This window comes from Neocloeon triangulifer, unplaced genomic scaffold (genome assembly GCF_031216515.1).
Source record: "Neocloeon triangulifer isolate White Clay Creek 2 clone unplaced genomic scaffold, ASM3121651v1 ptg000001l, whole genome shotgun sequence".
NCBI lineage: Eukaryota > Metazoa > Arthropoda > Insecta > Ephemeroptera > Baetidae > Neocloeon > Neocloeon triangulifer.
The window spans coordinates 5,424,553-5,440,507 of NW_026775544.1; the positions used below are offsets into that span (position 1 = coordinate 5,424,553).

General features: G+C 36.7%; 1 protein-coding gene and 1 long non-coding RNA gene across 4 annotated transcripts in view; both read left to right on the forward strand.

Annotated features, from left to right (window-relative positions):
* The first annotated feature begins 9,416 nt into the window (after positions 1-9,416).
* The window catches only part of LOC132201685 (uncharacterized), a 167,582-nt gene continuing 161,043 nt past the window's right edge, over positions 9,417-15,955 (forward strand). For 2 of the 3 annotated variants that reach the window (XM_059628090.1, XM_059628057.1), the window contains exon 1: positions 9,417-9,538. Coding sequence is in view for 2 of the 3 variants with exons in the window: in XM_059628057.1 (XP_059484040.1) it covers positions 9,422-9,538 (117 nt within the window). In the remaining variant the exon portion in view is untranslated. The remainder of the gene's footprint in view (positions 9,539-15,955) is intronic. The other variant, XM_059628048.1, reaches the window with a different exon arrangement.
* Positions 11,744-12,743, forward strand: LOC132201764 (uncharacterized). The gene is made up of 4 exons (XR_009442308.1): positions 11,744-11,946; positions 12,023-12,054; positions 12,517-12,552; positions 12,614-12,743. It is a non-coding gene; the product is annotated as an uncharacterized LOC132201764 (long non-coding RNA).

Sequence of the window (15,955 nt, forward strand, 5' to 3'; positions counted from 1 at the left end):
CTTTAAATATATTTACCGTTGATTACGACAGTGTTATTATCATCAAGACACATTTTTTAATTACACAACTGTTTTTCCGTCACATTTCCAAGCTTGGCTTCTATATCAAACGTCTGCTGCAACCTTTCACAAATTATTATGAGGAAAGAAAATTATGAACTAGAAAACTTGTGCGACAGCTGAATAAGGAGTTAAATAGGTAAAATAAAAAAATGTGTTTCCAGTCGGATTGAAAAGGCGCAACGAGTCGGAAAAGTCACTTGATCTGCTGGCGAGCGCGCATTGCTGACACCATTGCAGCGTGGTGAATAGGTTGGAAATTGCTCTCTCATTGAGAGAGAGTGCAGCAGTTTGGCTTTCCCTTGAGGGCCGAGAGCGACGCAGGAGGAATCAATCAATATCGAGGCCCGTCGGGCGTCTCACGGCCAAAAGGCCATTAAAAAGTTTTTAAGAGATTAAAAATCAAGCCGAGAGAGAGAGAGAGAGAGAGCGGAGAGAGAAAAAGGGCCTGCACGAGGAGAGAAGATGGCAAGATTTACTATTGCGAGTTTCGGTCTGTTGGGATATAAATAAAAGGAGTGCCCGCCGCCGATAGCATCTTTTGCAGGGCTTGCCTAGCAGGTAAAAGTCGCAAGGGCGAGAGTGGGTATAAATAAAAGGAGAGAGAACCATCACAAGATTGGCAAGATAAAATATTCAAACTATGCTCGGAATACATTAAGATATCAAAAAATATTCAAATGAGAGCAAGAGCGCGCGGAATTGCGCGCACAACTTATGGAGCAAAGGGTGAAATTGCTCGTCTCTTGCCGCCGTAGATAAGCCCTGCTGCTGTCAAATGGAAAAAGGTAGAGGTAGCAAAATAAAAATGCGAGCACAGAGATGCTGCTCGGGGAAAAATGTCTCATTTGACTTCATCTTTGCTGCTGCAGAGAGGTGCATTCTTTACTTTGCAAAAAAATAAATAAATAAGATATATGCTTGTACTGCTGTGCACACATAACCTTTACAGTACACTGCAGCAAAATAACAACTTTAAAACTCAGTATATTATACTGAAGCAGAACTAAATTGAGACAAATTTCAAATTTAATATTTGAAGCAATTTTGCAATTTTAGATGGTAAAAAATAAGATTTCGGGTAGGTCCTCTGCGAAAAATAAAAAAAATTAAATTGTCTACAAAATTTATGTACTTGGAATTAAAGAAAACGGGATTTGTCCTCGTTGAAAATTTTGTTTTTTTGTATAAATCCATGATCATCTCCTCAAGTGCCAATTTCTTCAATTGAAATTGCATTTGATTATTAAATATTAAATTTTGCATATTTGAAATTATTATTTGTGATGCATCCAGACGTGAAATCTATCCTACTGAAAAAACAATCTTTTTGAAACCCAGAAAAAGATACCAAAGCGAGGTAAACTTGGGAAAAATTTAATACACTTTGAATATTATTATTTTGATTTTATGACGATTGTATAAATTTATTCATAAATAAATATAAAACAAAGAAAATTTTTACCTTTAAAACATAAGTAATTTGAAGGATATACCTTTGTACAGGTAAAGTTTTGTTCATAAGAATGTTGTTTCATTTTTACAACCTAATTTTGGTTGCTATTTTAGCCACAAATAACTTTGCGAAAAATCTTTAATGGATGATACGCCAAATTGTAAGGACCAATCAGGAAATATTGTAAAATAATTATTTATGAATACAGTAATAATCATTACAAAACAATTTTAAAATATTTAAAAATTCATATTGAATAAAATTATTGTGTATAATCTTTCAGCTGCATTTGTTTTACGAGGCTGGTGATTTTATCCTTACGTGACAATAAATTTATTCCACTTAAAAAAGGTTAATTTCGTTTCCCCTTTAATCATTTTTCCCATTAAGCACTCACTCAGTGGCTCTCTTCTCTCTCTTGATGAAGTTTTTGACTTGGAAAAAGGCCTGGGTATCAAAGTGCCGACGGCTGAGAGTTTCTAATCCGAGCAAAAAATTCCAGATTAGCTAGAAGAGAATTTTTGCGCTCCACTTCAGTGTCTGCGGATTAGCGGCGGCGGCCGCCGTCTTTTGTTTATCTTTCGCCGGGTGAGTAACAACTCGGCGAAGGGAGGAAAATCTTGTTTGAAAGGGGTGCACCTCGCTCTGCCGGCTGGTTCTCCACTTATTGAACCGCAGACAGAACGCCCAAGCTCAAAGCGCGAGTGCGTTTGATGTTGAAAGGAGCACGAACCTCCCATTCGGGTGTGTGCGAGCGAAAGAAAAGCCCTTTCTTTCTTTGCGATATTAGTAATCAATTTCATATCAAATAAATTCCTGGCATCAATTGGGCCGCGAAAGGGCTCAAAGAAATAACACGCCTCGGTAAAGGAAGGAAAAAGGAAAGGCGCCGACAAGGGCCAAAGGCGGGCTCGTTGGGTGATAAATGAAAATTGGATAACGTAAAGAAATTTTTTAATTTGAATCTTCTTTTCTTTTGTGGGTTAGAAATTGTTAAAATTTTTACTTATTAAACTATAGATTAATTTGCAAATATTATTGTCATAGTTGGGCAGAGCGTTGTGTTGATAAAAGTATATTTTCATGATTAACAATATAAATAATTCAGATACTCTTTTAATTTTTGTAACATTTTTTTTTTAATTTAATACGGTTAAAATTTTAAAGCATATATGTATTAAACGAAATTTCGAAAGGCGATTTACACTCATATTACCAAAACGATATAAAAATTAGGTCATCTGAATTTTCGTCCTGGGGAGAGGGTATAGAGAATATTAGAGGAGCTAAAATGAAATAACATTCCTTATTTCATTTTTGGAGATAAGAAAGAAAATTCAATCCCGGTCCGCGCATAAATTGCTTTTTAATTAGAAGCTCTCCTCTTTTGGCAAAAAAGTTCTAATTTCTCCAGAGAGAGCAGCACCGTGGGTTGATAAAGCGGCTCTGAATTTTTATTAATTCCGAATTTAATTTTGATCCCCGCCTGCAAAGTTAGCAGTTGAATTTAAGCAGTGCCACACCCCACGAAATTCCACCCTTGCGGCGTAGCCGAGGAGGAGTTAATTCTACGCCCCTCAAAGGGGAATAAAGGTGGTGATTGTGTGAAATTAAAATAATAGGCCAGGCGATAACAAGCGGAAAGAAGAAGAAGAAAGTTCTCTCTTGGCTGGTTGCGGCGCTTGCGGTCTCATCCCACGAATACTGATGAACCCGAAAAATACACCCCTGTGCGCACGCTGATGAGGAGAGTGGAGAATTATGTTAAGAACTCCCCCAAGATTATAACACACGGTTGTGCAGAGAGCACCAGCAACACACAAAACCCACGCGCGCAAAATAAAAATACACGAAATATGCACTCGGCTGCGTGACAAGCACTTTATTTCAACGCAGGGGCTGCGCTGGACCAATTTCCACACAACCGCCCTCGCCGGAAAATTCTCTCTGCACGCAAACTTTTCGACGGGGGCAGCTGCTGGCTTCCTGAAATGCGACAAAACTTCCTGCGGGGGACGTGTGCATTCATTTTTAAACAAGTCCAAAACTAAGAAAGTTTTTGCTAAAAGGGGTAATTACGTAAATAAGAAGTTTGTGGAATTTCCTGCAATTCAACGAAAGTAAATTTTAAGTCATTAAAAATGGCAATATGATATAAATTTGTTTATATTTAATTGCTTTTAACCTTTAAGGTCGTTTAAGGTTGTCAAGCATCATTGCATTCATTAATTTTATTCGTTAATCTTTATGTCCCCCCCCCCCCCCCCCGTATACTCTATAGTTGCAAATGTGACATACCAATGTATCACACAGTCAATTATTGCCCATAACAAGATTCAAGATTTATTGATCATAATTTTTGCAGTTTATTTTCAAATATCTAATAATAATTTTATACTATTAGCTACTTTTTCATAAAATTAATTTAGTATATAATTTATATAATATTTTTTTAAGCTTGATATTACCTCATATTTTCATTTGATTTTAAATACATTGATAATTTAAAATTGAAATAAAAAAATAATTAGGAGCAAAATATATTTGAATAAAAAAATAATTTAATAATTTCTTGCGAATTGAAAAAGATTTCTCCTTCCAGAGCAGGAAGAGAGTGATTCAATTCAGCCTCATAATATTGATATGGGCAGCAATTACATCGTCAGAAATCAAAAGGCAATTTGCATTTCTATCGAGCTTCTGGCTGCTTTTGTTTTAATTATAATCGCACGCACCACGTCTAGATTTATGGAGCAATAAATTTGCTTTTAATTACCGACGAGGGCGCATCGGGCACAATGAGTTAATGCGATTCAGATAAGGCTGCAGCTCTGTGTGAGTTTGTTGTTTTGTTTTCGCCTGAAGTCAAACCGAAAGGCTTAACGCGCCGTGTGAGTAGGTTATTTTCGGAGCTAGAGAGAGATTTAAATTTTTGGGGAAAAAACGGAGTGACAAAGGAAAAAGAAGCTGCGCTAGATTTATTATTTGTTTTGGTGCTCCGGCGGCCGTGGAAATGTGAGCCTGGCTGCTGGCGCGAGTTGTCCCTTTTGACGTTTCTTTATTTATGTGTTGGAACAGGGAAATGCGATACAACAAGAGTAAAAGTCTTTTAGTATTCCTAGCAGCAGGTGAGGAGGGTTGTCGGAAGCGAAAGGGAGAGCGAGCAGACCCGCCGCCGCCGCTTCGCACTACACAAACCATCCGACTAATCACCCTCCCCATACCAGAGCAACAGAAATTAAACGTGTTCTCGTCACATTTGTAGCAGAGAAAAGGGAAAGCAGGGAACAATTCTTCCAAAGGTTCAAACTCAAAATATAAAGTACAATTAAATCTAATGATATTAAACTCGAAGAATTATTTTTATTATGAAAACAATTTAATGAAGTTCCACCTTGCACAAATATTTTCGATTGTTTTAATATTTCCGGAATAAGTCAAACGTGCTCCTTTCCAGCCCCCTTTAAGTTAAATTAATTTTCCTGAAATAAATAATGTATGCAGACATTGCAGACTGCAATTGTGATAATTAGAAATATTCAACACGTAACATTTATATTGCTATGGGTGGAAGTTGGATTGAGGCGCAGCCAAACTAGTTGTAGTGGTGTTCTTTATTGCATGGTTAATCCAGCACACTCTCCAATGCTCTTCTCCTCAATACACAATACAGTACAAGCATTTATACCTGACTCACATAGCTGACATAGCAAACATCACAGTGACCTGACTTATTGTTTAGCTTACCAAGCCCAACGGTAGCATCACTCCCCTTCAAAATTACTACACCAAAAATACCAAAAACCTCAGAAGGAGGTGGCTCCCCCCCTCCAATTACAGGGGTAAAAAGAGCATTTTAATTTAACCATCAGAAGAGAAAAAACAACAATCTGTGCCTTTTAATGCAATCAACAAGATCATGAAAATAAATAAAACTAACATCACCTCGCCTTTCGCCCGGTATTCACTCTTCGGGTCATTTTTCGGCGGAAAAGAGAACAATAAAAAAAACGTCGGTTCATTTCACTCGTCAAATGCAATTAAAAACGTCATTAAAAACTAACACAATCCGCTGGTCAGTCTCTTCTGGAATTTCGCTGACTGTCCAAAACTCGGCGCAGGCAAATTCACGCGCTCACTCGAAGGGCCGTTGACTGCTACCTGCTGTGCTTGCAGTTCTTTCTGTGTCACTGCGTCTGGCATTCAAAAACAATTCCAAAACGTCATCTTCCTATTCCATCTCGTCTCCACGCACACCTCAACGTGCAAAAAAGGTCACCACCAACTACTCGATTCGCCAATTAGTTTGCCAATTAATTCAGTGTCCAAAACGAAATTTCAAAATCTTGGGCCGAAACGGATAGAGCTTTTTCTCTTGTGAGGGCTGGATGAACTTACAGTTTGGCTGTTTTGCTTGCACCTCGCACCACTTCCATCGAGATGACCTGTGTCGTGCATTTGGGCCAGTCTGCGTCCTCTTTCCACATCCCAGAAAAAACGGGCAGACTGATTCCCTCACCATTGGTGTTGCGGTGAAAATGCATTTCACTAGCACCTCGGTTCACGGGCTGGTACTCGAACCATGGCGTAGCGTCCATCATCGTCCATCCTTGGCGGCAGGGTTGAATTCGCGGTTCCGGAGTCGAAACTCGCGCCTCCACCAACTGCTATGGGTGGAAGTTGGATTGAGGCGCAGCCAAACTAGTTGTAGTGGTGTTCTTTATTGCATGGTTAATCCAGCACACTCTCCAATGCTCTTCTCCTCAATACACAATACAGTACAAGCATTTATACCTGACTCACATAGCTGACATAGCAAACATCACAGTGACCTGACTTATTGTTTAGCTTACCAAGCCCAACCGTAGCAATATTTATTTTATAACACACTGCAAGATGTATTTTTAATTAATTAATTGATTTATTTCATAATATGTGACATTTTGAGGTTTACAATAATGATCTTCTTCCATAAGAGATCCTGCTTATAAATTTTTGTTATTGTAAACAGTAGTGTATAATCATATCATACACTACGGTAAACCACATTAAAATTGTAATCGATGTATCTCAATATGGCCAGTGATTTTATTACCACTATGATCTGTATGTATCATTCACTATTAACAACACTACCTGACCTTCATTGACTACGATTCAAAGTAAATGAACTGCAAAACTTTATACTTAAAAAATACAAATTTCTATAACAATAGCGATTACGAATTGCAGGAGGTACAATTTCCATACTGAAAACTCAAGTTAGTGCCGAATTTCGGAAATTACTTGAGGAGTATTTAATTTGACTAGTTCATAATCTGAGAAAAATAAATGTGAGGGAAACAATAATTGACTATTTTGTCTCCATAAAGATTTCCTCAGTGATCTTTGAAAAATTATAAAATTTTACAAAACAAAAATGTTTTGATTCGATATAAAGCATTTTATATTCTCTATAGTTGGAAATTTTGGTTAGTCCTAAAACATGTATGTATAAAGGTTTCTATACTTTAAAATAATATAGGATATGAAAGCCCCACCTGGCTTATGCATTCCCCCCATTTTAATAGCCTGCTGGCGGGATAGACTGGTCTAGAGAAGGCTTTTGGATCGCCCTCAAAATTTTTTAATATTAAAAAAAAAATTCAATTACCTTTGTATATTTCAATACACACTCAAAGTCGCCGTTTTTTTTTTAAAATTAAAAAGTGCACTATTACGAGTTTTTAAAAGTTTCAAATTAACCCAGTTTTTTTAAGTGCAGCTGGCCTTTTAATATTCCCTCTTTCCTTCGCAGCTTGAAAGAAACTTGAGCATTAAAAAAGGTGGCAGAGACTTTAATTAAAAAACTGCTCCTGCGCGAGACCAAACGCAAAAGCTAAAAATTAGTTTCAAAAGAAAAGTGTGCCAACCACTCGCGTACATACGCTCTTTATTTCCTTTGCCCCTGCGACGAGATAATGCTTTTGAGAAAGAGAGTTTCTTCTTTTGCAGTCGAGGCGCTGGATCGAGAAGCCATTTTCATAAAGTCAAGTTTGCGGACACTTTTAGGTTGAGAGAGCAGAGCGAACCGCGAGCGGGCGAGCACTTTGGCGTGTCTAATTTGACTTTTCGGCAGCGTCGTCGAGAGAGAGGAGAGCGTGTCCCTCGGAGAGAAATGATTTGCATGTTAATTGTGCGCAATGCAATCTCGACCCCATTCACCTCTACACGCCGGCTTGAGCTATGTGAGTGTGCATTGGCTTAATTAGAAATTTAATAAAGCACTCCTGCTTTATGGCAACTCAAGGACGGCCTGCAAAGAGAGCTAGGGCGGAACGACGAGCCTGCGAATTAGGGCAGTGCTAAAACCTACACAGGTTAATTCGTCGCCAACGAGATTATCTCAGATAACTAAGTTTCGCATGACTGTTTCAAATTGCTTACCACCATCAAATTGTGGATTGCTAACTAAAACTTGATCAATTAATATGAATGCGTTTTTTGTTTACCGAGGCATAATTTTTCATTTTGAACAGGCTATTCTAATCATCTTTGTTAAACAATAATAACAACTATGTTCTCTGAAATGCAAATTTTAATTTCTCATTTATTGCACTTAAATAAATTCCTAAGCATATAAATTAATTATTGGAATGCTTGTTATTTGATGGTTAAACAAATACTAGGATAACGCTTTAAAGTATAAAAAGTAGACAGTTTAAAACATATTTCATTGGAATTTAATGATTGTATATTATTTCGACATTAATTTTATTTTGTTCTCAATATTTATTATTTCCTCAAAGATAGCTCCATTTATTATTTGTGTATGACAGAACTTTTATTGTACATGGAAATATAGCACACAGGAACGTTTATATGATTTTTTTAAATGAGCCTTTATTAAAATATGATTCAAAGTTCAGTGACTTTCTTCTGATTAAAATATTGATAAATAGTAATAATTACTTGTACAGAGTCAAAATTGATCTTCGACTCTGACGTTTCCAACGTAACCCCGGTGCTCTGTAAATCTGACAATTTGAATTCGATTTGTCCATACAAAAAATGATTTTGTTTGAAATATTTAATATTATTGTTCATTTCAATTTATTGCAGAAGAAAAAATAAAGTCGACATTGATTCCGTTTTTAATCCCAAAATTCCAAAAACTCGTTGCATTACTCACAGCAGCCACGAGGCCAGCATAGGATATACGCGCAGAATAGCAAAATAAAAAAATGTTTACGTTCTGTTTGACAATCATTCTGAAGATTTATAAATTTGCTGCTGCATGTCAAGCAGTAGAATTATTTGCGTTTTCGCACGACTTCTGGACTCCATTAACAAAGCAGAAGATAGGCGCACACAATGATCAAAAGTTTCATTGATGTGAGTGGCTATCGCTCTCGAGTCGGGATTTTCCCCGAATAAGTGAGTCCTGCGCGATGCATATAATTAATTGCGTGGTTTTGCCCTACCTTGGCGGCATGGCGAGGCGAGATTCTCTGGTCCATTGGGGGTCCTCGGCAGGTCGGCGGAATCCTCCATCGGCTCACAATCGGCATCGAGAGATGACTTTGTTATCTTTGCACATGAGTTGCACTGAAATTATGTAACTGCAAACTCTCCCTCCATCCTGCTATTCCTGCTGGCTGGTGGTTAAAACCAGCGCAGCCAATAAATGGAGCGGCATCTTTTTCACTTTTTCTCTTTCTCTCGGCGTGAAATCGTGAATCGTCTCTTATCCCCGTGCTGACCTGTTCGGTCTCGTCGAAGCGCCAAACAGCAGCAGCCACCAGCCAGCGGGAGGAATGTTCCTCGGTGGTGAGACTGGCGAGTGTGAGCAAGTTGGTGAAGCTCACCACTCACCAACTTGACCAACGACCAACTCCCCAGTCCCCAGTTGATGAGAGCACTAAAATGGTGATGGCGAGATCCACATCCTTGTGTTGTTTGGTGCCCTGTTTTGCCGAAATGAGACGACGAAGGACATCCGCTTTTTGCCGACAAATGCATAAAAGTGAGCTAAATGCCCAGGTAGGCTTGAAGACCTATTTTTTCTTCCAGATATTGCCCTATTTTCTATTTCCATTTCGATATTCATGTCACTTTATTGTTGACATTCCCGCCTCTGCCATATATTGCTTTTTGCCCTTGAGAGGAAAATATATTTGACCCTATAGATGGCGCTACTATCGGCATGTCAAAGCGGCAATTTTAATGTTCGGTACATACATAATGTTTCATGCGTGAATTTCATGGTGACCCAAAACCAAATTAATATAATAGTTAAAAAATATTATTGTAGCTGTTCATGAGAAATTTCTAAGTAATGCACGCAAATTTATAAAAAAAGCAATATAAATATGATAAACTAAAATAAATTATTAGAATAAATTATAAAAATTAAGCATTTGTATAATTATTAAATTACAGTAAAAATACCAAAAAGTTTTATGTTTAGTATAAATAAATATTTTTTAATAGATTAAATATTACACACAAAATGGATTTGTCACACTTCCCCTAAAGTGCAGTAGATAGTTCTCATCTCTCATCAACTCAAATTTAAGTGTTCTCTGTTGTGCTGGTACTTGCGTTCACTCTTCTCTTTATACGTACACCGATCATTATGTACATTTGATTGCGCGGTTAATTATTTACAAGAGTCACACCATGTTGGTGGTGTGTGTGCGTTTTGTTTTCCCCAGTGGAGCGCCCTTGGAGAGAGACGCGCGTGAATTATTTCACAAGATATGATCGCGTGCGTCGCCCTTTGCACAGAATAATGCGAATCCAAAAGTTTACGGCCGCCGCAATGTCGTTTGCATTTTACATTAGCGCCGTGGGTGCATCGCGTCATATTATTATTATTATTATTATTGCCATTATCGCGGCCCGCGTGAGGTGAGTGAAATTTACGCTGCTCGTAAAGTAGAACGCGTGCACGTAAAGTGCGTCTCGCGGCTTACGAGCGAACGGCATTGCATTTCGCAAATGAACTTGTAATGCATCCAAAACAGACGGTTATTATCGTTGTGGAGCTCTGGAATGACGCTCTCTGCACTTTTGCTCATTACGCAAAGTGGCAAAGTGCTTTTTGCGCACGTGAAAGGCATTAGCTCACGGTGGTTGTTATATGCTGAAGATAATGGAAAAATACGTGTGTAGGTGGTTTACATGCTCAATAGAGGAAAACTTGTTAGGAAAGTAGTTCAATCTTCTGTTGTTTCATTTGAACCTTTGTTGTCAGTTTTTTTTCTTCTAAATTTCCTCGTGCTAAAGTATATTTTGCATGAAGATTAAAATATAATAATTTTAACACTATAATTGCAATCACCGAATTTTGCAACGATCCGTAAAGATAAAGTACAGTATAACAACTTTTTAAATCATTTAAGAATTTATTTTCCGTTATGGGATTAAATTAAATTTAACCCTCACAAACTTGAATATACTCATATTGATTCATATAGTTGGTAAGTAAACAGAAAAAAAAAGATTCACGCAATTTGCTTTTTCCACCCAAAGTTAATTTCTTTTTCGCTTTAAAAAAAGTGTATAGTACGTCGAATGATGAATATGATGATTAATTTAAATTTTGTTACACTTTTGAACTATTCGTGTTATAGACATCAACATTTAAAAAAAGCACTACTTAAATTGCTGAAGACAAATTAAATGCCATGCTCATTCAGTGTAATTATAGGTTTTTTTTAAACAATTTAATACATGTATGTAACAGAATAACTGTTGAAATTATGCTCAATATATCTTTATATGGGCAGTGATTGCTTCTGTAATATTATGAATATCATTGGCAACTAAAATTACTGTAAAATTATATGTGATTTTGCAAACTTTCATTTCAAAATTTTTGTCTCGAATGTTCTCGGCGATTTTCTAACAATCGCACTAAAATTGGAAATTCCAAATGACAAAGTTTTCCTGCTCTTTTAGGAAATGAGACAACGAAAAAGTGATTTCTGCGAAGCGGATGTTTTGCCTGAACTTCTATAAAAAAAACCGTGTGTGCTAAAAAGAATTTCCCCGGTAGTTTGTGCATCACCACTTTATTGTCAGTTAGCACAATGGCGTTTTCGACAGCACTGCTAGAAATATTTGTCCTCTTGGTTCTGAGCTTATTTTTTGCCCAGGCAAAAGTTCAATCTGTACATTTCAAATTTGGTTCTCCTTTTAATCTCTTGTTAATAGGCAAAGGATTACGTTGCGTGCAATCAGGCTTTCCTCTCGGTGAGTTTCATAGTGTTTGCTTGTGTCAATCTGTTTGCTAACGTGGAGAGGAAACCAACGCCAGGAGGCGCACAAGTGTGTTAACACAATCCGAACTGCCGTGTTTCCCGACGAGCTGATTTCGCAATGCCAGAAACAATTCCAGCCAGCTGCAAATCTGCAGACTGCCAAGACCAAAACACAGAATAAAAGTGAAAAACATGGCTTATTATAGATTTTTTAATTTTTAAACTAAAATTTAAAAATTATTTTGTTGTAATTGAACAGTTCAAACTTCAAGCTGCCAAGGGGATGAAGATGTGAGATATAATTAAAAAACATAATAATATTGAATTATCCTTGTCCTTGTCTGCCCTTGTGTAATCTCAAAGAGCCTCGTCAGTTATTTTTTTTATGATAATCTATTTTCATTGAACAATTATTTGTATTTGAGTTGTCATAGCCGAGATTTGATTTCCCTCTGAAACTGAATTTTTGAAAATTAGAATGTCCGTTTAAGAGAAAAGATATAAATTTATTTTTTATTTATCCCGGGATAATTACTTCTCATAACTTAATATTAATTGAAATTTTAACTAAATATTCTTGCTGTGTAGATTTGCCCCATGTGTATTCTTTATGATTTCTGATTATGATCGAATCGTTTCTCACTGAAATATTACAAAATTCATTGAAACACTGCATTTAAGTTCATCTTACTCAACGAAATAAAGTTATACATTTGACCATGTATTCAAAACCAATTATTTTATAATTTTTAGTGTATTATGCATTGCGTTTTTCAAAAATCTGGAATGGTATGTAAAAAAATATTTACCAAATAAACCACGTTTTGCATTAAAAATGAAACATGTATAGCTTGATTCAAAAGGCAACGTAGTTTTGAAAGACATTTTGAAAAAGTACATTGCAAAAGGGAAAACAGGTGACTTTGAAGCAAAATCTTCCATTCTGAATGTGGTAAACGAATGTTTTGACCAAACTCAAGGTGAATATAAGAATTTATATTTAATTTTTTTTTAAATTTCTCGTTTAAATTTTGATTACATAAGCATCGCTGGCAAAAGAGAAGACCTTGAAACGGAAGTGCAAGGGTGAATCCAGGAAGCTTTTTAATTGCATTCAAAGGGGTCTCGTCATTGTAAATAAATCTTTACATTTTGAATGGTTATAATTTGCAAATTAACATTTTAAGACAGCTGAAAGTGATCAAAAAATCACTAAAGGTATTGAAAAATTGAATTATTTGTATGCATTTTAATAATTAAATAATTTACTTAGTTGCAAAAGCCAGCCCAAGCTGCGCAAGCATAACGAATCATTTGAATGAGTGTCATGACATGTACACCCCAGTAACGGCTGCGTGCACGGCATCAACTTCGCGCACCAAGGCCAGTGCAGTGAATGCTAATTCTAAAAATAAGAAAAATAATGGATAGCTTTGCAACCTTCTGTGTCCGAAAAATGACACTAGAAAGCTTTTGAAACCGAATTTCAACCAAGAAAGATTTGAAAAATAAAAAAATAATTAAATACACATTTTGTGACATATCAGCACAACTGTGCATTTAAAAATAAATTTTGTTCAAATCCGTCGCAAAACTTCAAGTTTGACAATATTTTTATTTTATTCTAGATTTAAGAATAGAAAATGATATTTATGTATAAAAAATAAATCCTTCTTGTGGGAAGTGTTATTTTCTTTCATCCACTTTTTTCCTTTCCTTGTACACAAAGAGCAAAGAAGGAAAAATCCTCTTTTCGCTCTCTTTGTCCGCCGAGCGCATATTTTTGCTCATATACCGCAGCTAATGCTAATGCAGTGCAACACCTTGAAGTCATTAATAACGCTGATGGCTTTTAACGAAGTGCGTGTGTTTGCGTCGCCGGCGTGTGAGAGCAACTGACTGAGGAACACAGACTTGCTGCTTGTTTTCCGAGCTGGATGGATGGATGGAGAGGTGCAGGGTATTTTTAAGTTGCGCCATTTGTTTGAATCTTTAAAGCTGCTGCTGCGGGGCGTTGTTTTCGTTCTTTGTTAAACTCCCCTGGCTACCATTATAGAAAAGAGAAACACTCACGAGAAGTGAATTCTAAACTGACAGTTACGACTGCCGCGCGAACTCTTTGTGTGTGAGTTTGCTTTGACTCCGACTACGTGAGGGAAAAAGAAGAGAAAAAGTATAGTGCACAACAACAAAGGCCTAGCTCCGTGCAGTCAATTTGAATATGTCAACCGAAGCAAGGGGCTGATTTGCGAGAGAAACTCTTCATTTGTGGGTCAGGCACCCCATCCTTTGGCACATTTTTAGATATCCCTGCAGAAATGTACAATTCTGTGAAATATATTCTGATTATAATCAATAACCGTAAGTAAGAATAGAATAATTTTATCTTCAAAACTTCCTGCAAAAAAAATATTTCTGGGCACGTTCTTGCTGGGTTCAATAGCTCAAGCAAAACCTTAAAATCAGTTACTTATACCAACAATTTCAGATTTTTGTATATATACTTATTTATCTTTCCGAAAATTGGAAAAGATTATTCGATCAAATTAAAAAAGAATCTTTATTAAATTTAGAGTTGAGAGGTACACATCCTCAGTCAGGTTTTTTTATATGTATATTAAATTTCAATTTAAGAGTTACATAAATTTAATAATTTAATCATTACTAATTCATTAATTTCTTATCACCTATGCACTAACGTTTTTAAAGTATTTTATTCCTCCCAAATATTTTTATTTATTATTATTATTTTTTTATTTTGACAAACACCTATTTTATAAATAAAGCACCCACGTTTATATTCATCTTCGCAGCATTTGTTCTTGTCGTTTGACTGAAATCAATCGGGAGGCGCGTCTCGTCACCTCTTTAAAAATATCTCTGCGCCAAAGTAAAAAGGACGCGCGATTTGATCGTCTGCGTCATTTCCAGCCTCCGCACTCTCGAACGAAGAGAAGCTCTGATGTTTGTCTCTGCTCGAATTACAAGAAAGGTTTTTTGGCTCTCGACTCCGAGAGCCTCCTTTTGACTCGTGTTATTGAGACAGCAAATCATTTTTCCTCCATCAATTCTGGCCCTGCTGGCAGCCGCGTTCGGCTGACAATTGAGATCAAAAGTGTCACCCTCCGCGAGACGAATACAAAAAAGCTGCGATGATGCTCCCCCTTGGGCTGGAAATCTCTGTGCATAAAACTGCACTCTTGACGAGACGAAATAAATCCCTTGATTTAAATGTCTCTCGCTCGGAAATGAACGGCGACGACTGAATTTCATTACTGGCGACGAAAGAATGCTCCTGCGGCTGCGGCAAAATGACAACATTTTTCAAACGTCAGATATGAAGATCTATTGTTACAAATACACTTTTCCCCAAAAAATATAATAAGATTTTTTTTAAATTAAATTTTGCTTGGATTATTAGATCTCTGAGAAAAAAATGTGGTTTTAGAATGGATTAAAATGCAAAAGAAAAAAAAACTGCATTAATTTAATTTTTGAATAATATATAATACATAAAAATGTTATCTGAAAATATTTGAGTATATTTTATTTACGGAGTTCAGAATCTTGTAAATAAATTCAATCTTTCATTTAAAATTTAAACTCTAAGAAAAAAAAACGCATTACTTTTGCTCAAAATGTGTTTTAAGTGTAAAATAGAAATTATCTCCTGAATGAAAAAATTTCCATAATATTTTATTTCATTTTTAATATAAAAAGAATTTCACTTGTAAAATATGTTTCATTATGAAATATTGTTTGCCTCTTATTAAAAAGCTGCCGCTGGAAAACATTTCTTCTCCGGGAGAGCGAGGAAAAGCGCGGAAAATGATATGAAATTGTTCTCTCTCGCTCTCGGGGCTGTCTGCTCTCTCTCGCTTCGAGTGGCGGTGGTTTTTGATCATCTCACGCGCCTTTGCTCCCTGCCTTGCCTTCGCCGACGAGCAAGATGAATGCCCCTCCCTAACGAGCCGACGAGAGCAGCGTATATACCTCATACATAAATGCAACTTTATTTGATTTTTAAACCGAGACGAATGAAGTGAAGGAGCTTCGTCGACCTGCGCTACTTCCTCTCTTTCTCTTTCGCCGGCGCTTCCTTAGGTACACACCATTAGGTCGCTTTGGCGGGCAAACTTTGCTAAATCGTGACGAACATGATGATGTCATTACGCCGGCGAAGAAACTAACT